Here is a 27529-nt window from a genome sequence, read left to right as displayed (position 1 = left end):
ATACCTGTGGCCTTTTACTTGCTTTTACATATAGAGCACTCAGTAAATATTAGTGATCTTGAACTAGTTAATATAGTCATTCGTAGAAGTCCTCAACATTACTATTTGAAATTCTCATATTATTCCCTGAATTTACATGCCACAAAAAAGACATCAGAATGATCTTACGGTAAAAAATGTGCTATTAAAACCCTGACTGCTGTGGCTCAGTTGGTTGGGCACCGTTCCGCAAAGTGAAAGGTCATTTTTTCAATTTCCAATCAGGGCACATGCCTGGCTTGTGCATTCGGTCCCCTAGTTGGGGTGCATATGAGAGATGATCAGTGTTTTTCTTTCTTACATCAGTGTTTCTTTCCCGCTCTTTCTCCCTCCCTTCCCCCTCTCTAAAAATAAATAAAAATCTTTTTTAAAAGTGCTATGATGGGAATAGTTAGAAAGCATTGATCCCTGATTGTATTTCATCTGTTCTTATTCTTGAATATTTTTAGGTGTGTTTTCCATTTGAGTTCAATATTTTGCTTAATGTTTGTTAAAAATATATTTAAGTAAAATTTGCTTATTAAGACCTAGCCATTATTAGCCTTATATCTTTGTTTATGGAGTAGGTTAAAATTACGATAATCACAAAACCAAAACTAGAAAGCAAACATCCAGTTTATCTTTGAAGTGGGCTTAAGTCTGAGTGCTCTTTTTGTGGTAATATATTGATATATGAAATAATCAGAAACTTGGTTCAGACATTATAGAAGAACATCTCAATGTTTTTTAATTGATGTTGAAATAGTAGTGAATAAAAATGGTGTGATTCATCTTATTTTTGCTCTTCCAGATTATATATGAACAGGAAGGGGTCTATATTCACTCCTCTTGTGGAAAGACCAGTGATCAAGACAGCTTGATTTCAGGGATTTTACGTGTTTTAGAAAAGGTATGTTTCCAGTAAATGATTTTATTTAATAATTGTTCATGGTAGTGCCTCATCTTTGGGGCATTATCAGCAAGTTTGAATTTCATGTGTAAGATAAAATTATGTAATTTTAACAGTGGTTATAAAGTTAACATAAGTGATGTTAGAAATATCATATTTTTAGATAAGTCAGTAAAATAGCAAGAAATATTATGTAAAAGTTGCAGTAATTTTTATGATAAAATGTAAGCAGAATTTTAAAATCTATGTAACATTTGTTGCCCAATTGTAGTTTAAATGTAATATTGCATATTTAAAGTGCTAATATTTAAGAAGTTATAATTTCATTTTGTGTACAGGGACTTAAAAGTAGGTGACTAAGAATTTAAGATACTGCTGAATAGTAAATATAGTTCATAATTTTTTTCTCTAGGATGCTGAAGTGATCGTGGATTGGAGACCATTAGATGATGCATTAGATTCTTCTAGTATTCTCTATGCTGGAAAGGTATTTAAGAAAAAAAATATATGATTGAAGTTACTGTAACTGAACAAAAAAATAGAGATTTAGCTGTCTGTCACCACAAAATCCACACTTGTGAGGCAAATGCTGGTGTGAAAGGAAAGAGGTTTTATTCAGGTGCTGCATGATCTTGGAGGTTGGTGGTCTTTTTTTTTTTAAAGCCCATCACCTCAGCAAGACTAATACAAAAGCCAGTGTCTAGAGTTCCTGCTCCTATTTAAAGTACAGTCCTTTGGAGCCCATAGGTGGCTGTTAAGTGATTATAGTCCCCATATAGTTAGCTTAGGTTGTTTCTGGCTATTGCCCATTTCAGGCTGCTTCTTGCATGAGAAGCCTGTTCGGCCTTGGGCTATGCAGCTGTTAAGTGCTGTCTGGTTTTATGCTCCTGGGTGAGAGGATGTGTGAATGAACTGGTTTGTGCATCACCAGGTAGACAAGAGCAAGAGAGAGACTCCTTCCTGTATTCTATGGGCTACATGGCCCATGGAGAGAAAGGCCAGTGCACTGTGTGGATCATAAGCCCGAGAGAACCTCTTTATTCCCTGGGATTATATTAGTTTGGGTGTAGGACAGACCAAGTGCTTTTTCAAAATGACCAATGAGCTTACCAAGCTTTCCTCTGCATTGGGTGGGTCCACCTCCTAACCAGTCCTTTTTTTCCCCAGGCTAGACTTACAGGCATCTTTGGTCCAGCACTTCCCCCTGCACCATTTTGACTTCTATGGTGCATATTCCTGCCTTCTCCCGTTCTGATACCAGAAGGGAGGGGAGGCCTTTTTCCTATTATCTCGCTTAGTTTTCGTGCTCAGACCCTCTCCATTGATATTTTAGCTTTCCAAGCACTCAGTGTAAGAACCACTGTATGCTACTGTCTTGGACAGTGGGTGAGACTCCTTGACATTCCTGAAAGACTGTCTACTGGTAACCATATGCCATTGAAAACAAACAAACAAACAGCTTATTGGGGTATAATTCACATATCATAAAGCTCTTTTAAAGTCTATAAATCTGTGGTTGTAGTATATTTACAGTTTTTTGTAACTATTACCAATATCTAATTTTAGCACATTTTCATCATCCCTGAAAAATAAACTACCTTTTATTGGTTACTCCCCAATCCACTCTTCTCCCAGCCCCTGGCAACCACATTGTGGACATTTCATCTATATGGAATCATACAAAATGTGGTATTGTGACTGGCTTCTTTCACTTAGCATAATGTTTCAAGGTTCATTCATGTTATAGCATCTATTGGTATTTTGTTTTTTTTTTTCCTTCTGAATAATATAGCATTTATGGATATACCACATTTTATTTATCATTTGATAGACATTTGGGTTGTGTGTACTTTTAGGCTAATAAAAATAATGCTGCTGTGAACAGTCATGTACAATTTTTGTGTGGACATGTGTTTTCTCTTGAAAACCTGGAAGTGGAATCATTGGGTTTTATGATTATTTGTGTTATAACATTTGTATCATGTGTTGACTTCTCACTATGGGAGGTTGATTTAGCTCTATCTTATCTCTTGAAATTGTGGCTCTGCTGTCCACATTTCTTCTCAAAGTATTTAATCATATAGATCTAATTTCATCTTCATAGAGACGTTTTTTTGCCAGAGTCTTACTAGCTTCACTCTGAACTGGTTGCTCTTTTGTTTCCTGTGCAGCAATTATCCTGGGAATTATGTTTTCCTATTTCCCATATTTTAATCCCCATTTTCTATACCCTATGCTATTATCTACCTATTTTGGATTACTCCCTTGTTTTGGTGCAGTTCTAGTGCTTCCTGAGAAAAAAGGTGTATGTAAGCAAATACATTTCTTCTTACAGACTTTTCTTTTTTAAAAATATATTTTATTGATTATGTTACTAGAGTTGTCCCAATTTTTCCTTCTTTGCCCCCCTCCACCCAAAACCCTTCATTCCCTATGGCAATCCCACCCTTAGTTACGTCCATAGGTCATGCATATAAGATCTTTGAATACTCCATTTCCTATATCATTCTTAACATCCTCTTGCCTATTCTATACCTACCAATTTGTACTTCTTAATCCCTGCACCTTTTCCCCTTCTCCCTCTTCCCCCTCCCAACTGGTACCCCTCCAACTGATCTCCATATCTGTGATTCTGTTTTTGTTCCACTTCTTTGCTGTTTTTTTTTTTTAGGTTCACTTGTTGATAGTGGTGAATTTTTGCATTTTAATGTTTTGCTCTTCTTTTTCTTTTTTCTTTAAGTATATTTTATCGATTATACAATTACAGTTGTCCCATTTTTCCCCCCTGTATCCCCTTCTGCCCTGAACCAGCAGTCCCCCAACTTAGTTCATGTCCATGGGTCATGCATATAAGTTATACATATAACTTATACATGTATAAATTATATGTATAAGTTATACATGACCCACTGGCTTCTCCATTTCCTATACTATTCTTAACTTCCCTCTGTCTATTTTGTACCTACCATTTATGCTTCATATTCGCTGTACCCTTTCTCCTATTCTCTCCCCTCTACCTCCTGCTGATAACCCTCCATATGATCTCCACTTCTGTGATTCTGTTCCTGTTCTAGTTGTTTGCTTAGGGTTTTATTTGTTTTAGGTTCAGTTGTTGATAGTTGTGAGTTTGTTGTCCTTTTACTGTTTATAGTTTTTAATCTTCTTTTTCTTACGTAAGTTCCTTTAACATTTCATATAATAAGGGCTCGGTGATGAACTCCTTTAGCTTTACCTTATCTGTAAAGCACTATCTGCCCTTCCATTCTAAATTATAGCTTTGCTGGATACTGCAATTTTGGATGTAGGTCCTTGTCTTTCATGACTTGGAATACTTTCCAGCCCGTTCTTGCCTGCAAGGTCTCTTTTGAGAAATCAGCTGATAGTCTTATGGGAACTCCTTTGTAGGTAACTGTCTGTTTTTCTCTTGCTGCTTTTAAGATTTTCTCTTTATCTTTAACCTGTGGCATTTTAACTATGATATATCTTGGTATGATCCTTTTTGTGACCATCTTGCTTGGGACTCTCTGTGTTTCCTGGGCTTATATTCTGTTTCCTTCACCAAATTAGGGAAGTTTTCTTTCATTATTTTTTCCAACAAGTTTTCAGTTTCTTGTTCTTTATCTTCTCGTTTGGCACTCCTATGATTCAAATGTTGGTATGTTTGAAGTTGTCCCAGATGTTACTTAGTCCTTTTTTTTTTTGGTATTCTTTTTTCTTCTTGCCATTCTGACTGAATTTTTTTCTTCTTTTTGTTCCAACTCATTGATTGATTCTTGGCTTCATCTACACTACTATTGATTGCCTGTAAGTTTTTCTTTATTTCACATAGTGTAACCTTTATTTCTGGCTGGGTAATTTTTATGCTGTTGAAGTACCCATTGAGTTGGTTGAGCATTCTAAACACCAGTATTTTGAACTCTTCATCTGCAACATTGCTTATCTCCATTTTGTTTAGTTGTTTTTCTGGAGTTTTGTTCTGTTCTTTCATTTTGGCCATATTTCTTTGTCTTCTCCTTTTGGCAACCTCCCTCTGTTTGTTTCTATGTATTCGATAGAGCTGCTTTCACTCGCTATTTTAGTAATGTGTCCTAATATAGAAAAGCACATGCATTGGGTGTGGTGGATGGAGCCTTAGTTAATTGCCTGGGGGGGCGATCTTTGTGAACTGCATTGATAGAGTCTCAGTTATGGTACTCCCACTCTGTGGCTCTGTGTGGGGGAGGACTCAGAACGAGGACTATGGCCACTGCCTGGCCTCTGGTGTTCTGTCTGGGAGGGACCTGTCCTCCTACTCTTGCTCTGATGCCAAACACTTCAGTTTCTCCAGTTTCTCCCCATATGCCACTGGTGACCTCCTTTTTAAATCACTGGTGACCTTCAAGCTGCTTCCCCAGTGCTGGAGCTGAGAGGGAGTGAGTCTTAGTAAGTCATAAGTTGGTTGTGGACTTCTTTAAGAGGAGATGCCTGATAATTTTGCAGTTTCTTTGACCACCCACCTCCTTTTGGTTTTTACAGCCAGAGTTATGGAGACTTAGATTCCTGACACTGGGTCCCTGGACCAGGGGACCTGGTGTGGGGCTGGGATCCTTTGCTTTTGTGGTATCTCTCCCGATTTTTATCCACCACCATGGGTGTTAGAACTCCCATTCCACTTCTCCATATGTTTGCCCCACCTACCTGTCTAATGAATGTGACTTCTTTAATTCCTTGGTTGTTGGACTTTCCTACAGCTCCATTTCCTGGTGATTCTGGGTGATACTTGTTTTATAGTTTAGTTGTAATTTTTGCTATTGCTTTGGGAGGAAGCAAGCTATATTTACCTACACCTCCATCTTAATCAGAAGTCTCCTTTTTGTAAACTTTTCTATTCTTATTCTGAACTGGATTCCTTGGCTGGTATAGAATTACAGTTTGAAGATAAATTTTCCAACCTGTTTTTGAAAGTTATCATCCCTGGTTTATCAATTTTTTTTTTTGATGTTAGGTTTAATATATTCTAATTCCTTTTCCTTTATGTGTTTTCTTTTTAAAATCTTTTAGAATTGGCTGTTATTTCTAATGTTTTATATGTTCTGGTAATGTGCCTTTGTAGTTTTTTTTATCCTTCATGCTGAGTATTTCATGGACCCTTTTAATATGGAAATGTTTTTGAGTTATTTCAGTGATGATTTCTTCTCCATTTTCCTTTTTTTTTCTTAATGGAATTTTTTTAGACTTTCTGGACTAGTTCTGTAATTTTTTAAAAATATTTTATTTATTTATTTTTAGAGAGAAGGGAAGGGAGGGGGAGAAAGGGAGAAAAACATCTCATTGGTTACCTTCACACACCCCCAGCCAGGGACCTGGCCCCACAACCCAGGCATGTGCCCCAATGGGGAATTGAACTAGTGATTTGGTTGTCAGGCTGGTGCTCAATCCACTTGCCCACACTAGCCAGGACTGGTCCTGTCTTTTTTTAAAACACTTTCTTTCCTATTTTATAATAATTCTTTGTCCATGTGTATGTGTGTGTAGTATTTTCTGGGAAATTTCTGCAAGTTTATGTTCCAGATCTTTTATTGCCTTTTTCGCTTTTATTATAGTTAGTTTTAATTTCAAAGACATTGTGTTGTGTGTCCCTCCCCACCCCTTTTAAAAACAGCATCCTGTTCTTAGTTGATGTAATATCCTTCCTTATTTCTAAGGAGTTTGAGGATAGTTTTTTGGATGCTTTTATTTTTTTTAGATAGTCTACTTCCTCTGACTGACTTCTTTTCCCTTGTTTCATTTGGACATTGTCTTTTGTGTAGACATTTGCCTTTGATGTTCGGTGATCTTTATAGGACTCATATTTCAGCACACCCAGAAAAGTGATTATACTCTCTCTAGGTATGGGTGAGCTTGGACTCAGGGTGACCTGGCTAGGCTCTTTTCTTGGAGATCCTTGGTATTGAAATCTAGGTCTTTCTTTTAGGCTAGTCATTTTTCACAGAACAATCTGCAGATTCCTGCCTGGAAAGGGTAAGCCTGGATTCCAGTGTTCTAGGAATTGAGTAGGGAAAGAGAGCTAGGAGTCTTGCCAACTAGGTGTCTCGCCAACTCATTGTGTAGGTGGAATTTCAGTTCTCCTGTTTTTAGAGTATTCTCCCCTTACTGAGTGTGCTTAGTTTCTCCTAATTCAGAAATAGTCTGTGTTACCTTTACCAATGAGTAAACCTCGAGCCTTCTAGACTTTTGTTAGTAGTTCTGTTTTTAGCTTGACCTTTATCCTAGTTTCCAAAAGGACCTGATAAACTAATCCAAGCCTTTGTGTGAGGTGGGTTCTGTAGATTTTTCTTAACTTTCTCTACTAGTGATGGTAGGGTTGGTAGTGATAGTGGTAAGGGTTGCATTTTTTAAATTTGGCAAATATGTGGTGGGCTTCCCTATTAAGGACCTGGAAGAAGAAACACTACACTTCATACTTTCATTCATTCAGTCTCACCCACCCAAATTTTTCAGTCTCTATCTATTCTTACTATTTTTTTCCTGTGCCTTTATAATATCTTCTCACTCCTACAGTTTTTTTCCCTCTTTAAAAAGAAAAGATCGATGCTAGCAATACATGAATACATTCTTGTAAAAATTCAAATAATAGAAAGTTGAAGTAGTTCTGCTTGATTAGAACCCTGTCCTTCATCTGTCCCTGTTTTTTAGTGTATTGTCTTTTGAGAATTTATCAGTTTTCCTCTAGTTCTCTCATCTGTGCTTCTAATTACATGTATACATGCAATTGTTATATTGCACACATTGTGACAACATTTTTATTTACTGTTACATATTGAACATATATAAATATTAACATATCAGTCCTTAAACTACTGCTTAGTATTTCACGGATAACCCCCTAGCTTATTTACTCATTTCTTCATTGATGTATATTAGGAATTTGCAATTTTCTTTTACTTTTACAAACAATGCTGTAATGAAAATTCTTGTATTTGCATGTTAGTATTTCTGTGGGGTAGACGATGAAAAGAGAATTATTGTGGTAAAACACATGCTATTTTGAATTTTAATGTTTATCTGAATTGCCTTTGGGAGTAAGTACTGTCATCACAGTGTGGGGTAGCATTCCTCACACTGTCTTTTGTATTTTTGTTTTTTAATTGAATAGGGCCAAAGAATTGAAATTCATCTTAACTTGCTTTTGTTTTACTGTTTTGGAAATTGGACATCTTCCTATATATTAGTTACTTCATATTTCTTCTTTGACTTGCTTGTTCATACCCTTTGCTTTTCTCTTTTGATATTTCTAAATAAATAATTTCTATTTGTTGATTTCTGAATAAATTGGTAGGAGTTGTTTTTGTATTCTGGGTGTTTTTATGTCATCTACTATATATTTTGGAAATATTTTCACCCATTCTTTTACACATGTGTGGTATCTTTTGCTGTATAGAAATTAAATTTTTTGATTTAGTCAAATTGTTCCCATTGCATTTTAGACTTTTGGTTTTATCCTCTTTTTAAATGAAATATCCTGTAGTACTATACGTTTGGATATGTTTTTTGTAGCTTTTAGCTAATTTTGATTTAGGGAAATATGCAAATACCTCCCATTAGCTATTTTCCTCAACCAGAAGTCTGAAGACTTGGAGCTATTTACCTGTGGATCTCTTGCTTTTTTCCCTCATGGTTAGAAGATGGCAGCTATATTTTTAAGTAACACAGCTGCATTGAAAGCAGTGAAAAGGGGGAAGGGATGAGCCTTGCATTAGGAAAGCAAAAGCATTTCCAGAAGTTCTGCAGTTGACTTCTACTCATATTTCATTGACAACCCTAACTGAAAGGAATCTGGGTAAGCTTTTCTTATGTTTTTGGTAAAGATGGGAAAGGGAGAAAATGATAGGAAATAGTGTTTCTTGTTTCCACTGGTGATACCTGCCACAGTATACAAACTTAATTTATATAAATGCTGAGAATATGTTAACTGATTGAAATTAAATTCTACTCTTAGTCCCTAAATATTTTATGTGTTGTAATTATTTTAGGACTCCAGTTCAGTTGTAGAATGGACCCAGGCCCCAAAAGAAAGAGCTCATCGAGGACCGGAACATGTGAACAGTTATGAAGCAGAGTGGGACATGGTTAATACAGTTTCATTTAAAAGGAAACCACATACCAGTGGAGGTATGAATTAAATCTTTTGGAATCTTAAACTGATTGCTGCAATATAATGTAAACAAAAGTGCAAAGCAATTCTTTCAGATTCCTCAGAAATAAAGGATGCTTTGGTTGATACATATAACTCATAATTTTTTAGTTATATTCTCTATTCATCTCTGTTGTTTTATTGGTTGTGACTTCATGAAAAAAGGCTTTCAAAAACTTTTTCTATAGTGTAGTTATTAATGGCAGAAAATAGAAACACTTTAGAAAATTGCTTTGGCTTTCTCTCATGCACTTTTTTCTTAATCTAGAAGAATAAAAAATAATGTTATTTTATTCTGAAGCACCAGGGGGAGACGGTGTATACCACTAAACCATCTAATTTCAGTGTTTACTGGGATCTTCAAAGCTCATTGCAATCTCCCCTTTATACAAGTTCAGTGACTCTCCTCCTTTATATATAGTTAAATTTGTATTTGCTGTGCGAGAATTATCTGCACGTATACTACAATAACAACAAAAAGCCAAGCTAGCAGCCTGATAGAATACATGTACTACCCCAAGTATGATCTAGCTAGCCCATTTGTGATGTAGCCAGGTTATTTGTGATTGAGCTTTCAAAAACATTAAACAGTTGTGTAGAGTTAAAATGTCTTTTCCTATTGATTTCTTTGTATTTTATAATGAAAAGTATATTTTAACTCTTTAATGATTTTGGTTGAATATAGGAATTCATCCATGTTTATGAGATTCAAAAAAGCTGGCCAGAACTTACTGGAATATGTTTTGCTACATTTATACAACATTGTTACTAAGTAGATTTTATTTTTATACGTGGCCTTGGGAATAATTCTCATATATAATAGTTGTGTTTTGAACTGTATCATTTCTCCGAAACAGTGGCAATTAAGTAAATTGTAATTCACAAGATGCCATTATGAAACATTTTCATATTTTTAAATAGCATTTTTTCAAATAAATTTCTCATTAATTATCTTTTTTTTTAACTCTGGTGATTCACAAAGAAAACTTGGGACAAACCTTTAAAAAATTGACTATCAAGGACTTATTTAACTTTATATTTCTTAAGAGTTTCTACTGCTAAGTCTTTGTTTTTATGTACCAGATCAAATGTTTTGAAAATATATATTCCCAGAACAACAGACTGCTGGGATTCCGTAAACGTGAACCTAGATTTCTTTATGTCATGTTGATATTAATTCAGTGTGTTGGAGATGTTTTTCATATGTATTTGGTAACATAAGTTCATCAGAACTAATTTTGTTTAAGGATAAAGAAGAAAATTTTAGCTAACTCTTGGTTTTTGTTAGTTTTTCTTTTGTAACCATTTCTGTTTCTGGTTAGTGATTAGTGATAGATTAAATTGAAGATTACTTTCATGTTGCCTTGATATTAGATTATTCATTTATTCCAAGCATTTTGAGTACTGATTGCATGTAGTCACTCTTCTAGCTCCTGGAGATATAGTTGTAAACAAGATAAAGTTCCTGTTCTCATGAAGCTTACATTCTATTAAAGGGATGTCTAGAATTGACTTGAAGTGTTTCTTTCATCATTTATCAGCACTTGAAGTAAGGAAACGTGTGAGGCATTTTCTGTTTTATTTAATATGTAATGTGTCTCTCTCGTTAATGAGGGAAAATCTGTGTAAAATTTTTGCTTTTGAAAATGTACAAATTCCCTCCTGATGATTCATATAACCTGCATTTATTATTTAATATTCTCCACATGATTTTCTTACATTAATTTGGGTTAAACACTTTTTGATAATTTAAGAGTTTTATATAAAGAATTGTTTATATCTAATTATTCATTATTCTTTTGCTATGAAAATATTCTTGGTCTTTGCAGATCATATAATAGTATGTATCCTTTCTAGGTAGTCCAAGTATATTCACACTTAAATGATTCATGAAGATGTTGCAATTGTAGAATTGTTCTCGTTTTGATTTTAGCTCGTAGTAGTATTATAAACTCTATATAAATTCCATTAAAACATGATGTGTAGTAGCCAAGTGGGAACATGGCATTTAACCTAGTTCCAGCCTTACATATGAGTTCACCGTTTGAACTGGTGTGTTGGCTTTAGCCTTTCTGGGGTTCTTTTGAAAGGATACTTTAGCTAGAGTGTCCATGAAATAGTAATGGTGCCTGTATTCCTTACAGGTAGAGATTTCTGTAAGTTATAGATTTCTTTGTGTCAGTTTAAAAGATCTTTTGAGGTGATGGAGCTATAGTGTTCCTCACTATATAAGAAGGTGATACACATGCAGGTTAATACCAGTTGACCTGTGCTTTGGTCGAGTTCTAGAAGCATATATCACCTGTGCAGTTTATCTTTGTAGAACTGACAGTATGGGACAGAATTAGTGAAGATCTTGAATAGCAGAATAGTATGACACTTCTTAGGAAATAATATTAGGGAAAAGGTTTTTTAAAATTTCAGAGATATGACATGCTTATGTCTAAGTTAAAATATTAAAATGATTAGAAATTATAAACAGATTAGAAAGTATATGCATTAATGAGAGAAACATAACGTTTTCCCATTCTCTAAATTTTTATTTAGGTAATCTTTAAGTTGCTTGTTATCAATTATGATACTGTTCACACACCTAGGATTTAAGGCTTCTGTAAACAGACCACAAACTCAGAAAATGCTTTATTTTTACATAACTGTAGTTTGGTTTGAACTGAGGTCTTAATTTAGTGAAAGATTGATTTAGCAGGAAGATTTAATGTACTCATTCTTTTTGAAGCATTCACAGCTTAGTGATCTTTTCACTTGTAGTTCTCCACTGTTCTTTGGAGTTTTCATAAAAAAATAGTTCATTTACTCCAATGTAATTTTTTTGCTGGTATACTTACCCACATTCAGTGTAATGTAGTAGAAATAATTGTGAAAGGAAGTGAGGGAAATAAAGGTTTTGTTTTTGCTTTTTGTTTTAAATGACTGTCCAAGAGCATCATTACCATTCATATTTGGAGAGACTGGAAAACATGAACATTTTTTGAGTATTTACTGTATATTTTACACTGTATCTAGTTAGTTGACAAGTACTATATGTCTTAATTCTTAGAATAACATTGGGAGGTAAGTATAATTATCTCCATTTTATAGATGAAGAAATGGAGGCTCAGAAAAGTTCAGTTATTTACTCTGATTATTCAGTTTGCAAGGTGGTGGTACTGCAATTTCAAACCAGCCATCCTGCTTTCAAAACTGTGTTCATTTTGGGCAAAGCTTATATTTAAATATGGATAGCCGTTCAAATTTGTATGCAGTAGGATCATTATTTTAAAAATTATTCTTTTAAAAACTATGATGCCATTTTTAATACAGGTGGAAGCCATAGTGATAATGGAATAGTCATACCCCAGGGTCAACAAATTTCTGTTAGGCAATCATGAAGATCATTGTCAGTACCTTTTAAAAAGGTGAAAAAAAATTTTTGCCCCACTTTCTTGTTTTTAAGATACTCCAAGTCATAGAAATGGGAAAAGCAAATGGTCATTCCTGTTCAGTTTGACAGACCTGAAATCAATCAAGCAAAGCAAAGAGGGCATGGGCTGGTCATATTTGGTATTCTGTCTAAAGGATGATGTCGTTCTTCCTGCTCTGCACTTTCATCAAGGAGATAGCAAACTACTGATTGACTCTCTTGAAAAATATGTGGTATTGTGTGAGTAAGTATCAAATTATTTTCTACTTATTAAAATTGAATTGTTGTGTTGGTCCCAAGACAAACTATTTTTACTTGTCATTGGGTATCCGTAACCTGTGTGTGAATCAGGGCACAAGCAGTTTTTATTTTTCTGAGATGTGACTGCTTTGGATGAATAATTGCATAAAATTTTGTCACTTGAGTAATTTGTATCAGCTACCTATCACCTTATTACTGTTTAAAGAAAAGAGTGTTCTAATATTTTATACACATTTAAATGAGTGATGATACATCAATAACTTATGGATTAGTTATTTACCAAATTTACCTTTTATTATGTAGTTTGTATTACACATTGAATTTTATTTGAAGTGTTGCAAACTTTAAGTTGGGCCCTTAAGTTTAAGCCCCTTATAATTATAAGTATGGCAGGCAGGGCTTCCTCATTTTACAGAAATCTTGTATCTTACATTTATTCATCTGTGTGCCTTTGTATACATATAGTCTCTCTTGCTTTCACTGTCATCAAATATATTTTGGGTATCAGTTATGTTCGGAGCACTGTGCTAGTTGCTTGATATTTAGTAGTGAACAAAACAGGCACATTTCTGGATATCTGAAAGTTTCCATCCTTGTGAAGGATGCCGACCACTAAATGGCATTAAAATTCAGGACCTAAGATGGAGGAGGTACAAGGTACTTTGGGATATCCCAGGAAGAGAGGAAGGGTACCTCATTCATACTGCAGATTGGGTAGGAGTCAGGGAATACCTTCTGAGGAAGTGACATCTAAATTCAGACCTGGTAAATGAGTGAACATTAGCATGAAAGGGAAGGAAATATTAAGAGGGAGAGATGTTTTAGATAAAGGAAAGAATGTAAAACGTGATGTAATATCAGAACAGTAATCGAATATCATAGGCTTGCATAGTGGTGGAACGGAGGGTACCAAATGCAGAGATTAGACCAAAGAGCTGGGAAAAGGCCAGAACATGAAGGAGCTTGTAAATTACATTAGCAAGTTGTTCCAGTCATCCAGATGAGATTATAATGGCATGAAATAGGAGGGTGACAAGAAAGATGGAAGTGTTAGACAGGTGTTTAGGGTTGGAGTTTGTGACTGGATATGTAGAGGCGAAAAGAAGGAAGTTGAGATTTTTTAGATTGGGGAACTGAAGGGATGATTGATAACTTCAATAATAATGTCCTCACTTTATAATAGAAAATAGAAAAATGCTTTTACTTTATCATATCTAAATTTAGATTATTTAAGTTAGGAGTGATCCAAAACTTGGAAGACATTGATGTTGTGTTCTTTGTGTTTTCTCGAATGATATTATTCCCCTATTGTGTTGATCACTTCTGGCTGGCATTAGGTATGCTGATCAGTACCATTAACCATAAGAAAGTCTGGCCCGATTGGTAGTGTTTGGATCTTGAACTTCAAGTGAGAAGTTGTGAATAGGCTACCACCCAAGGGGTTAAGTTGATTTCAGGAGGGGCATTGTCATGATTGAGGCAGAAGGTTTGGCTGTCTGAATAGCAGGTATTAAAGACTTGGGGTTTTAGTTCAATGTTAATCAGTGTTGTGATGTAACAGGCATAAAAGGGCTCACTCCATCTGAGACTCTTGAATAAAACATAGTATCAAGGATGAAGTAGAACCTCTTTATCTTCACTGGTGAGATCATGCTCTGGAGAATTAGTTTTAAGCATTGCATTTTAAGTGTGTTAGACTAACTATACTACACAGAAAATATGACTAGTGTAATGAGAGAATTAAAATGTTATCATGAAAAACATTAGAAGGATGTGACAATTTAACTTGAAGAAGAGTTTTGGTGTAGCATTAAATAAAAGCCAAACTTCCTGCCCTATCTTAGTTCTGTTCATCTCTTAAACCTCATCTCACACTATTCTCTTATGTAGTCTAGCCACATGGTTTTCTTTCAGTTCCTAAAACACTCAATGCTTTCTTGCCTTAGGGTCATTACATGTGCCGTTTCTTTTATGTGGAGTATTTTTTTCAATTTCTGATTGTGGAGGTTTCAGTTTAATGGCATTTCCTCGAGGGTCTTTCCTGGATGCCTTCTCTCCCATTATCTGTGGGTTCCCATGCCCATTCCTTTTCACTGTCTCAGTCCTTTGTTAGCTTCCTTCATGGCCCTTAACAGAATAAACTAATTTTGTCTCTTTTTTAATATTTTGCTCTAGAATGTAAGTCCATAAAGACAGGGATGCTTCTGTCTTATTTACATTGTTCCTAGCCACAGTGTATAACACATATCTGCACAGTAAATCTTAGTTGAATGAATAAATGGTATGTTACTTTTACAAATAAATTTAAAGGGTTGTTATAAGAAGTAAGTCATATATTTGTTTTGTGTGACTCCGAAGAGAAAAATAGAAGGAAACAGATTTCAGTTCGAGAGGTAGGAGTTTTCTATCCTGGATGGGTTCAAGGATGTACAGCAATCACGTTATAATGTATTGTGTAGCTTGAATGTGCGCTGGTGGTGTTTTAATGAGGGCTCTAAGTGCAACTTTTTCTGTCCTGCATTTGTAAATAATTGAGAAGTAAATATGAAAATCAGACAATTGGTGATAAAAATATTACCATTTTTGGTGAGGCTTAGATATGTAGTATCATACTAATTCCCCTTGAGTTTGTTTTGAAGTCAACCAGTTTTTGTCACGTTTGGGCAACTGCAGGTCTCCCTGGTGAGGACAGAACACTTACAATGGGAATGAGAGTAGACTAGAGACCACTTTTTCTGTTGGCAGGCAGATCAAAGAGTAGGACAGGGCTGGGTGGGATTATGTTAGGCATCCACCTTACTCTTTCCTGATCTTGGTAATCAGATGTGTCCCTGTGAGGAAAGAGTTTCTTTAGAACAAGTGCATATTTCCATTTGGAAACACGAAATTTTGGGAATGGTGTTCCTTTCTCCTCCTATTTTTTTATTCAACAACTAATTTATTTTGAGGTATGCCAAGTTCTGGAAAGAGAGCAATAATAAAAAGAGATATGAACCCTGCCTTCAGGGAGTTTGTACTATTGTAGGAGAGACTAACATTGGTTATATAAATACGTGTAAATTTTCAGCTGTAGTAAGTTTGTTGGATAAGAGACATATAGCATTATGAGAGCATATAAGATAATAAGATAACATACATAATAATTTTTTGTGTCTGTAGTAATTGAAGCCCTGAGAGAAAATGAGATTAAGTAAGCAGAGAATAAAATGGGACACTCTGTGAGCATATCTGATTAATTGCAGTCTTTAACGACCTGGTCGTTAGAGGAGACTAACCTTACACTTTGTTCTCTGGTCTCTTCCCCATTCTCTTGTCTTTTTCCATTGGGAAAAAGCAGAGGAGACTAACCTTACACTTTGTTCTCTGGTCTCTTCCCCATTCTCTTGTCTTTTTCCATTGGGCTTTATCATTAAGTATCTGGTCAATCAGGGATGTGGCTATTTTGTGGTGAGGAGATAGCTGTTAAAGTAAGTCATTCAAAAGCTCACCCCAATACCAGGCACTCCTCCATTGTGTATTCTCTTGTGATAGTGGGGGTCAGTTTACTCATTGCCCCCTGAAGGGTTTATATGTATACGAATAGTACATCAGGTATTTTAACTCCATGGCTCCTCTGTCCTTGGAGTTAAATTAGCTGAAAATTAGCATTCCCTGTTCTCTTTCCCATCATAAATTATGACCAATTACAATGAGCCTTAATAGTTCACCAGAGATTATATGCTGAGTCCAAGTGTTAGAATGTAGATAATCCAGACAAGCAGTCAGCAATATAAAAGAAGTCTCAAATTGGTGTAAGCCATTATCAGGTTCTTAGGGAGATATTAAAGTCCATTATTCTTTATGTTCATTAGTTATTATCCAAATAAATGGAATTCCCAATTAAGTTAAAGTCCAAAGAAATAAAAATCACCAGGTACCCCCCTCCCATTTTTTTTAACTGGGTGTGAGCCATGTGCTTTCATTTCCTGTCACTGTAGTAGTTATCCTAAGGAAAATGATGTTTCTAGAGTCATATTTCTGTGGTTAGAGATTATTACAGAGACCAAAAGGAGGAAGAATCAGTCTAGGAAGAAAACCTTGGTTTAAGCAGCCTCACTGGGATGCCAGCCAGTCTATGCCAGGATACTCCCTCCTTGTCTTCTTCTGAGTTCAAAACCAATAGAGGAAAAATTAGTCAGACCATGTTATTTTTTTCTCTGATTAATGTAAACTGAAGAATGTGGGGCTTGCATCTTTGGCCATGTTGTCTTCCTAATACTTCCCCAAATGAATTTAAAGGTATGACCATACAGATGGGTAAAAGAATGAGCTGCGAATACGTTTTTGTTACCTTTCTGGAGCCAAGTTGGTTGTTAGGATATGAATCAAGGTTATTGTTTCCACTAAAATTATATTGTGTATTCACCCTGGCTGGTGTAGCGCAGTGGATTGAGTGCTGGCCTTCAAACAAAAGGGTTGCCAGTTCAGTTCCAAGTCAGGGCTCATACCTGGGCTGCAGGCCAGGTCCCCAGTAGGAGGGAGTGCACGAGAGGCAACCACACATTGATGTTTCTCTTCCTCTCTTTTTTATTCCCTTCCCCTGCCTCTAAAAATAAATAAAATCTTCGAAAAACACTTAAAAATTATATTGTGTATCGGACCATTTTTACATCAATACATAAATAAATAGCCAAGCAGTGAAATATTCTTCCTAAAGGCCAAATTCGTTGTACCAGCTGTTTACAAGATTAGGTTACATACCCTCATTTATTTCCTGTGAGAGATATGTATCTCTCATATGGAAAGAGTTGTTAATATGGAAAATACAATTAATAAATAATAATACAGAATAAACTCTTGTGTACCCACAGCTGTAAACCTATTTCTACCCCACCTTGTATGAGCAAATCATATATATAGTTTTGTTGTAAATATTATGTACACTTTAGTGATCTTCCTGATTGGTTAATTTTGCAATGAAATTTTTATTGCTTTAGCTTTACATTTTGGTAATTCTCAGTAGTGATATAAAATAGTTACTTCTGCATCTCTACACACACATTCTTAAATTCTTATAATTTCTGAATTTATGCTGAGGTCTTTGGGAGAGGATCCCTCAAAAGCCTGGGAAGTACTTGTGAATTTTTAGGAGATATGCTTCAGTAGTTGTAATACTAGACTATGGTTTTTTTAAAGCCCTTTAGTAGTAGGCTGTAATAGAATTGCTAATATTAGTATCATTAAAAGTTTTGTCTTAATACTGCAATGAGTTTGAAAGTCTTGAATAATGTTGTCATGAGAGATCAACTTCCTAGAACCCATAATAGTCCCAAAATACATAAATATAATATTTATACATCTATAATATTTAATCTTCCCTTAAATGTGATAACCTACAGGTGGAAATGTAATAATATTTAGAATGCCAACCCTCTTTTTCATGAGCTCTGCAATTGCCTACCAATATACTACTTGCGTTTTGACTCATGTACTTTAAAAAAGTATTTTGTTGATTTCTTTAGAGTCAACTAAGTCTTATATTTCTTATATTTCTCCTCCTGAAGCTTCTCCTGGCCCCTCTTCATAGAGCATTGGGTATAAAAAAACTCCTTCCTTTCAAAAAAGTATCTGTGGTTCCTTGTTTGTTGGGCAGTCATTTTTTCCCTTCTACAATTTCCTGGCTACAGCTTTAGGTTTGTAGCTGTAACAGTGATCTGAGTTGAGATAGTTGAAGGCTGTATATTTGTTCCCCTTCTCCACACATAGCCAGTGTTTCGACTTTCATGACCAATTTTTATTTGGATTTTAAAGAAATAATTGGACTTAATTTATTGTTAGAAACAAAAGTAATAACTACTATGCCAGCAGCACTGTGCTAGGAAAAACTATGTTGTCTATATTAGTTGTTCTCGTGCTACACTTAAAAGTTGATCCATCATTTATAAAAATATATTGTGAGAACCTCTAGGTTGTCATATAAAGTATGACCCCGTAAGTGTTCAGAAAAAATGGTGTTTAATGAAAGTTGAATATTTTAAAGTGATTTTTCCCCCTCCTTCAAATGACTCAACCTCAGCTACTTTTAAAAAACCAAGGGGCTTAAAGCTCCTGTTGTCTCTGTAGATTAAGTACTGTTTCTGAATATCTAAGAATAAGATACTCTTTTGGATTTCATACTCCCCTTCCATTGCTATTGCATCCTGTTATGTGAGAATTGGGAGGAGATAACTGTTATTAAAGTTTTTATCTCAAGCATTTATAATAAACTAGAAATAGATATCAGCAAAATAACATTTAATTTTTATTTTAAACACAAAACTTGCGGGTTCATTATAGCTAAGTTATCAAACTTACTGAATAGAAGAAATGGATAGTTCATCTGATTACTTGAAGTTAGACATCTGTCTATTTGGAATGAATTTTATTTGTTCTGTAGCTGTAAAGAAATGTGGGGAAAAACTTGTGTGTAAAGTTTGATAAACAAGAACTAAAAAATATTAGTACTGGACTGTATGTTATAACCTTAAATATGTTTGTCTCTCTTAATAATTATGGTGAGCATGATTAATGATCTTTAACAGATAATTAATCTATTGTATATTGTATTTTTTGTGTGTCAGAACTAGAATTTAAAAATTTTTTTAAGCGTATTTTATTGATTATGCTATTACAGTTGTCCCATTTATTTCTCCCCTTTATTCTCTTCCACCCTGCATACCCCCTCCCTCCAGCATCCCCCTCGCCTTAGTTCGTGTCCATGGGTCATACATATAAGTTCTTTGGCTTCTCCATTTCCTATACTATTCTTAACCTCACTCTATTTTGTACCTACCATTTGTGCTTCTTATTCCCAGTACCTTTACCCCTGTTTTCCCCCCTCCCCCTCCTTGCTGATAACCCTCCATGTGATCTCCACTTCTGTAATTCTGTTCCTGTTCTAGTTGTTTGCTTAGTTTGTTTTTGTTTTGGGTTCAGTTCTTGATAGTTGTGAGTTTGTTGTCATTTTACTGTTCATATTTTTGATCATCATCTTTTTCTTAGATAAGTCCCTTTAACATTTCATATAAGGGCTTAATGATGATGAACTCCATTAACTTGACCTTATCTGGGAAGCACTTTATCTGTCCTTCCATTCTAAATGAAAGCTTTGCTGGATAGAACAGAATAATCTTGGATGTAGGTCCTTGCCTTTCATGACTTGGAATACTTCTTTCCAGCCCTTTCTTGCCTGTAAGGTCTCTTTTGAGAAATCAGCTGATAGTCTTATGGGAACTCTAGTTAGGTAACTGTATCCTTTTCTCTTGCTGTTTTTAAGATTCTGTCCTTATCTTTAATTTAGGGCAATGTAATTATGATATGCCTTGGTGAGTACTTCATTGGGTCCAACTTCTTTGGGACTCTCTGAGCTTCCTGGACTTCTTGGAAGTCTATTTCCTTTGCCAAATTGGGGAAGTTCTCCTTCATTATGTTTTCAGATAAGTTTTCAATTTCTTGGTCTTCATCTTCTCCTTCTGGTACCGCTATGATTTGGATATTGGAATGTTTAAAGTTCTCCCAGAGGTTGCTAAGCCTCTCCTCATTTTTTTTTAAATTCTTGTTTGTTCATTCTGTTTTGGTTGAATGTTTATTTCTTCCTTCTTGTCCAAATTGTTGATTTGAGTCCCGGTTTCCTTCCCATCACTGTTGGTTCCTTGTACATTTTCCTTTATTTCACTTCACATAGCTTTCACTTCTTCCTTTATTTTGTGACCATACTCAACTGCTTTGTGAACATCCTGATTACTAGTGTTTTGAACTCTGCATCTGATAGGTTGGCTATCTCTTCATTGCTTTATGTTTGTATTTTTGATATGTTCTTTCATTTGGGCCATATTTCTTTGTCTCTGTGCATCTGCTATCTTCTAAGGGGTGGAGCCTTAGGTATTTGCCAGGGCGGGCAACCCACATCAATGTGAAGTGGTGCTGTATGTTGGGGAGAGGTCTGAGGGAACAGTGCTGTTTGCTCAGCTCTCGGTGACTTTCAGTCACTTCCCCTGCTACCCACAAGGAAATTGGGCCCTTCTGGTGCTGATTCCCGGGTGGGTGGGTGGGTTTGTGTATGTTCTAGCACTGTGTAGGTCTCTCCAGGGAACTGTCCTGTGAGGCTGGGAGTTTCTCCCACAGCCCACTCACAGGATTCTACAGCCAGAGGTTTTGAGGCTTTCTTTTCCTGTGCTGGAACCCTGGGTTTGCGGTCTGTCTTGTTCCTCATTTGCTCCTCCCGGTTTATCCTCACTTAAATGTGGGACTGCCTGGTCCTCCAGCTGCTGCTGCCTTGCCCCGGGTTCTTTCTGCCCTGGCTGCCCATCTCTGTCCCTCCTATCAATCTTAATGAATGTTTCTTCTTTAACTCCTTGATTGTTAGACTTCCATACAGTTTGATTTTTCTGGCAGTTCTGGTTATTTTTTGTTTTTAAATTTGTTGTCCTCTTTTGGTTGTGCAAGGAAGTAAAGTGTATACTTGTGCCTCCATCTTGGCTGGAAGTCTTATCTTGCATTTTTAATATCTTATATACAATACTGCCAAGCAAGGTTTTCTTTTCTTTTTTTTTAATTACTTTACTATTGTTCAATTACAGTTGTCTGTGTTTTCCCCCCACTATTGCCCCCCCACCAGGTTTCCTACTATTTATAATTCTAAACAAGAATTTAAGTTCATTACAATTTAGTACCCTTGGCTTTGCCTAGAACAAAAATATACTTGAACCCTTTCATATTTGTTAATTTAATATTTCATGTTTCATGTACTTTTGGAACTCAAGGTAGTTCCTAAGTACTTGTTACTATTGCATAAATGGGAAACAGTTCTTAAACTGGACATTTAAGTTTTCTGTTTTTGTTAAGGAAAAGTAACTATGTATTAGTAGTTATTCAGGTGGTAATTGATACAATTTGCTAGTATTTTCAACACATTTCTTCTTTTTATTACAGATCTCCACAGGATAAAAGAATACTTCTTGTGAATTGTCCGAATAAGAGTCTTTCACAGTCTTTCGAAAATCTTCTTGATGAACCAGCATATGGTTTAATTCAAGTATGTTTTTTAAATCTATCCTGTATTGTTCATTTGTAAATCTGTCTTCGTTATTTTATATACCCCCTGCCTCCCAGCTTTCTCAGATTATACAGAATGAGGCAAATGTCTCTGTGTGTAAAATTTGTAAAATTATCCTCTTTAATTTTATAGAAATAATAGTATGTTTCTTATTTGTTAGACTCAAAAGCTTCCTTGGTTCTTAGTTACTCTTAAGGCAGTGTTTTCTTTTATACTGAGATTGGACATCAGCAGATTTTTATTATCATAGCTTTTATTGATTAAGTGAAAGGTCATTCTGTAAGGCACTTGAATTCATTAATGATAAACTTAGGCAAAATGTGGTTTGAATTTTTATTTTTCACTTAAGTAGAGTCTAATTCCCCTTAAAGTATTTGAGTGTATTTTTGAATTTGACTAAAAGTGTTCACTTAACACAGATAAAAATAAAAGTTAATTTATTTTTCATTCAGATTTCTATGTAAACTAACAAAATGGTGGTTTATTCATTCATTATTAACTTATTTATTCCTCAAATGTTTTGAGTGCTTACTCTTTCTCAGGTGCTCTGTTCTTGGTTCTGAGATGAGTAGTAAGAGAAGGGAAAAAGATGAGAGCTAAACACTGATTAAAGTAAAAAGTGAGGAAACAATTTTTCCTATTGTGCAAAATAATCATTTTAAAGATGAACATTAAAGAAAACTATTTTTGCTAAATATGAATAATCAGGCAGTTTGGGATTTAGAAGTAACTCTAGCAATAGAAAAGCCTTTTGCTATTTTCCAGGACAGCACTGCCCAGAACAAATTATTCTTATTAGCACGGTTTACTAATCATATAATTAAATTAAAATATTAGCTAATATTTAAATATTGTGAGCTTTTAAACTTAGCTACCAAATGTTGTTGTTAGACTCATATGGTGCTATCCATTTCAAGAAATATATTTTTTTGTGAAGGCAGGACTGCTAGACAGAAGAAAGCTGTTGTGGGCCATTCACCAATGGCAAGTAAGCACTGCATATGTTTCTGATGTGCAGATTGAACGAAGCCTGCAAATCACTTGTTTATCTGCAACTCAATCAGTAGCATTAATTTGCCATTTAATATACTATTTTAACCAAATGAAAAGATTGGCTGAGAAATTTAAAATTTTTCTTCTCAGAAAAAAATAAAATTTTAAGATAATCTTAGAACACACTGTTTTAGTTCTGATTATTCCCCTTTTAAGAAACTTTCCCCCTTTTCCCATTCATGAGGTATTTTTATTCTTTATTTGAATTAATAATGCTAATATTTTTTCTACTATATAGAAAATTAAAAAGGATCCTTATACCGCAACTATGGTAGGATTTTCCAAAGTTACAAACTACATTTTTGATAGTTTGAGAGGCAGCGATCCCTCTACACATCAACGACCGCCTTCAGAAATGGCAGATTTTCTTAGTGATGCTATTCCAGGTTTAAAGATAAATCAACAAGAAGAACCAGGATTTGAAGTCATCACAAGAGTGAGTGGAGATTTATATTCATGTAAATCTTATATTTTAACAGGAGGAATGTTTTTAAACATCTATGAATGTTATACAAATAGAACCTCAATAGAAACTCAATTTTGGTTATATTTGCCTTTTTCCTTGTAACTTTTTGCTAACATCTAACAACTAACACTTGTCTGGCCACCAAATTGTTGGTTTGTTCTTTGATTACTACCTATACTTTCTGTTCATTAATGTTGGATCTCTTTTCTTTGATTACTTTTTTCTACTGTTAATAATTGTTTTATTAGTTATTGTTAATTCTTAATATGCCTAATTTAGAAATTAAACTTCATCAATGGCATGTAAGTAAAGGAAGACAGTACATGTAGTGTTCAGTACTATCCATGGTTTTAAGTATCCACTGGGGGTCATCGAACCTATCCTTTGTAGATATGGGGGGGAAGGACTACTGCATATTGAAAAGCATGCTAAAGAATTTAGGTGTTCAAAAAATTGTTAAAAACAGGCACAGATACTAGTAGTACCCTTTGAAGTAATTCTGACATTCATATTTAATATTTAACTATTTTGCATATTATCCATTGTTGGTATAGTACACCATATTTAAAAACAACTATTTACAAAGTTTTCCTTTCTTAGTAGTAGCCTCTAAGTTTGCGGGTCCACCCCAAACTGTTCTTAAAAGATCTTTTTTGGTCTGTAAAGTCTTCTGGAAATAAAGCTTCTTTGACTGAAAAAAAAAAAAACCCAGAACTTTTCAAAGCTCTGATTACTTCCGGTGGCCCTTTGGTAAACTACTTTAGCCACTCTTATGCGTCTTCTGGATATTCAATTTCATCTGAAGACTGCAAGACCTCTTTAACCATCCCTAAGTTTAAAGCTAAAACCTGCTTTGAATCCAGTTTGAGGGCCACACTTAACACTTAAGAGCTATCCACTACTGATAATTTCATCCAGTGAGGTAGTACTGCCCCATCTTGGTATTATACACATCTCCTTCTGAACAAATCTGATCTAACTCTCTAGTCATTAACCTGAAATTATGTGCTGTAATAAATTCTGCACCTCCACCCAGTGCCCGACCTTGATCCAGGACACCACTTTTTAAAGGAAGTCTCAATAAATCTTGTTAAGGTGTTTTGAACGAACATACATAAGGCCACTCCATCCTCTGGAGTTCGTAGTGCTTTCACAGCATTCAGATCAGATCCTGAGAAGAAAGTATTTTTTGCCCCACAAATAGTGAGACCTTTCCCCTCTGTTCAACTTTCCTATTCAATCACTTTTCCCAAAAGTTGTACCCTCATAACAGCTGAGAAATCATCCCTTTTACTTGGATTATTCAGAGTAAGAAAAGCCAGTGCCATTGTCTTGCTTCTGAAGGTCAGTGGATCCACCAGGAAACTGCTGAAGTTTTGTTTTTAATTTTTCCTCATGGAAGCCATGAGATGTATTATAAAGGGACAGTAATCCCATTGGATGTAGCAGTTTGTCCTTAGGGACATAGATATGTCTTTAAAAGGCTTCTTGCCATTTCCTCTTAGGATTCCATTTCTCTTTGCAAGATGGTTTCTCTTATTGGACTGATCTGATTACCTTTTGATAATGATGAACAGGTTGGTTGTTTCATTGAGTGCGTAGCAGTGAGTAAATATTGACCCTAGCATGTTATCTCTAGTTCTGTTCCTAATTTGTGTTTTCTTAGTAGATATCATAGACAGATAGGACACTACTACTCCAAGGCTCTTACTCTCATGGAAATCTTTTCTTTTTCAGATAAGATGGACTTTGGCCCTGAATTATGACAAATCTTCATGTATATGCTAAACACTTTTAAATTTGCTGCAGTGCTAGGCTGCACATAGTTAGAACATTATAAATACCTAAATTGTGGTACTTAATTAAGGGGCTTATCTTGTAAATGGCATTTTTAAATTACCAACATCTGTTAATTGAATAAAAAACTGTAGAAAATATCCAGTGGAGTTAATGGGTCATGAATCAATTCTGAGAGCTACAAATTTTAGTTTGGAAGAAAAGCTAATTTTAGAATATGATTAATGGGATAATACTGTTTTTTAATAATATAACATACCGTTTAGTTTGAAGGGTCCCTTATAGAATTTACATGTTAACTGTTCTGCACTTACGTAACTGAAACACAAAATAGCAAATGATTTCCCATCTCTGAATTTATAACCTCATTATTTGTATGTTTAATAGGAGGGAAAAATGTATGGAATGCTAGCTGTTTTAGTTCATGAAATAAATATTGGAAAATAAGGGAAGATATTAATAATGTTAGAACATTTCTGAGTAACTGTATTTTAAATTTCTATTATCTTGATTTCATTTCACTGGCTAAAAGTGTACTCCTTATTGCTTATCTTCCTAATTTAGATTGATTTGGGAGAACGACCTGTTGTTCAAAGGAGAGAGCCAGTATCAGTGGAAGAATGGACTAAGAATATTGATTCTGAAGGAAGAATTTTAAATGTAGATAGTATGAAGCAGATGATATTTAGAGGGGTAAGTACTTTAAAATGGACTGTATTTTAAACTGCTGGTATTCAAATTTTCTTTTTCTTTCTTTCTTTTTGTGGGGAGGGTAAGGGGAATAAAGTACTTTTTTAAAAATGTTGCTTTAAAATCCCTGATGTCAGGTGGGGGAAGACCATTAAGTGTAAGGAAAGGTATCTTTCCTTACTTGGTATTTTATGAGTTATGTGAAGGAGACATGTATGTACCTCAGTGGTAGTTTAATGATTGGGCTTTGAAAGACTTAGTCCTACTGTCTGCTGTATATCCTACTGTATACTCTGCATTGTTTGAGCTATATTAGTGTTTCTGTTTATTTAATTGCAAGTTTTGTGAACTTAAAGTATTCTTTTTCATGAATGTGTTTAATATACATGTTTTCTTCAGGGACTGAGTCATGCATTGAGAAAGCAAGCATGGAAATTTCTTCTGGGTTACTTTCCTTGGGACAGTACCAAGGAGGAAAGAACTCAATTACAAAAACAAAAAACGTAAGTAATTGTCTTTATATGTTCATCTAAGAAATTCAAATAACTCACCCATACAAATTAATAAAGGGTGGGAAAATAATTTTTATCTTTTTAATTTAAGACTTACGAGCACCAGTGTGAGGGATGCCACAGATCCCATTTGGAGGTATCTTTGAGATTGCTGAGTAGACACCAAGAGTAAAGTTTACCCTCCCAACTTAAAAGATATTATGGGCAAGAAGGTATCATTGAAATTAAATGGTGGCAGATACATCTAGGGATATTGAGAGGATTTGATCCTTTAGGAATCTTGTGATAGATGAAAGGGGAGATGGCAACTAATGGGCAACAGAACAATATTGGAATGGTGGTAATACGAGAAAATTGTATCATGTTAGAAGCTTCTGAAAGAGTATAAAGAATGGCTGTGTTCATCAGAGAAACCAACTGCTTCCACATGCCCCCCTCTCCATAGCACCTGTTTTACTACAATATAAAAATTGAGTCGTATGCATTTTCTTTTTTTTTTAAGATTTTATTTATTTATTTTTAGAGATAGGGGAAGGGGTAAAGAGAGAGAGAAAAACATCGATGTGTGAGAGCTATATCGTGAGAGATACATTGGTTTCCTCTTGCATGCCCCCAGCTGGGGACCTGGCCCACAACCCAGGCATGTGCCCTGACTGGGAATCGAAGTGACAGCCTTTCAGTTCTCAGGCCAGCACTCAATCCACTGAGCTACACTAGCCAGTACATGCATTTTTATATTGAACTTTTGTAATAGTCTAAAAAAAAAATTAACACCATAGTTATTTCAAACTAGAAACATTTATTAGAAAGCCCTCATTGCAGTTATGTTACGGAATATGTAGAAAGATGGTAAAAAATGTTTTAGTCCCTTTGTAAAAACATATTGCATACTTGAAAAATAACTAGTAAGATTTGGGTTTTAAAATATATCTCATTCAGTCCTAGCTGGTAGCTCAGTTGTTTAGAACATCATTCCAATACACTGAGGTTGCGGGTTTGATTTCTCATTAGGGCACATACAAGAATCAACCAGTGAATGCATGAATAAGTGGAAAAACAATTCGATATTTCTCTGTCTCTCCATTCCTCTTCCTAAAATAAGTAAATTAAAAAATTTAAAATGTTCATCTTGATTCATTTTTGAATTATTCTTTG

General features: G+C 35.0%; 1 protein-coding gene and 2 pseudogenes across 2 annotated transcripts in view; 2 read left to right on the top strand and 1 right to left on the bottom strand.

Annotated features, from left to right (window-relative positions):
* TBC1D15 (TBC1 domain family member 15) overlaps positions 1-27529 on the top strand; it is a 67388-nt gene that overhangs the window by 16826 nt on the left and 23033 nt on the right. The window contains exons 2-10 of one of the 2 annotated variants that reach the window (XM_045829710.1): positions 830-928; positions 1341-1415; positions 8941-9079; positions 12556-12766; positions 21733-21835; positions 22794-22844; positions 23148-23345; positions 25737-25865; positions 26262-26365. In XM_045829710.1, coding sequence (XP_045685666.1) covers positions 830-928; positions 1341-1415; positions 8941-9079; positions 12556-12766; positions 21733-21835; positions 22794-22844; positions 23148-23345; positions 25737-25865; positions 26262-26365 — 1109 coding nt within the window. The remainder of the gene's footprint in view (positions 1-829; positions 929-1340; positions 1416-8940; positions 9080-12555; positions 12767-21732; positions 21836-22793; positions 22845-23147; positions 23346-25736; positions 25866-26261; positions 26366-27529) is intronic. The other variant, XM_045829711.1, reaches the window with a different exon arrangement.
* On the bottom strand, positions 23950-24888 carry LOC123812827 (annotated as a pseudogene).
* Positions 26548-26762, top strand: LOC123812828 (annotated as a pseudogene).

This window comes from Phyllostomus hastatus, unplaced genomic scaffold (assembly GCF_019186645.2).
Source record: "Phyllostomus hastatus isolate PE091 unplaced genomic scaffold, TTU_PhHast_1.1 phas_scaffold_93, whole genome shotgun sequence".
Lineage (NCBI taxonomy): Eukaryota > Metazoa > Chordata > Mammalia > Chiroptera > Phyllostomidae > Phyllostomus > Phyllostomus hastatus.
This window is presented reverse-complemented; position numbering and strand designations above follow the sequence as displayed.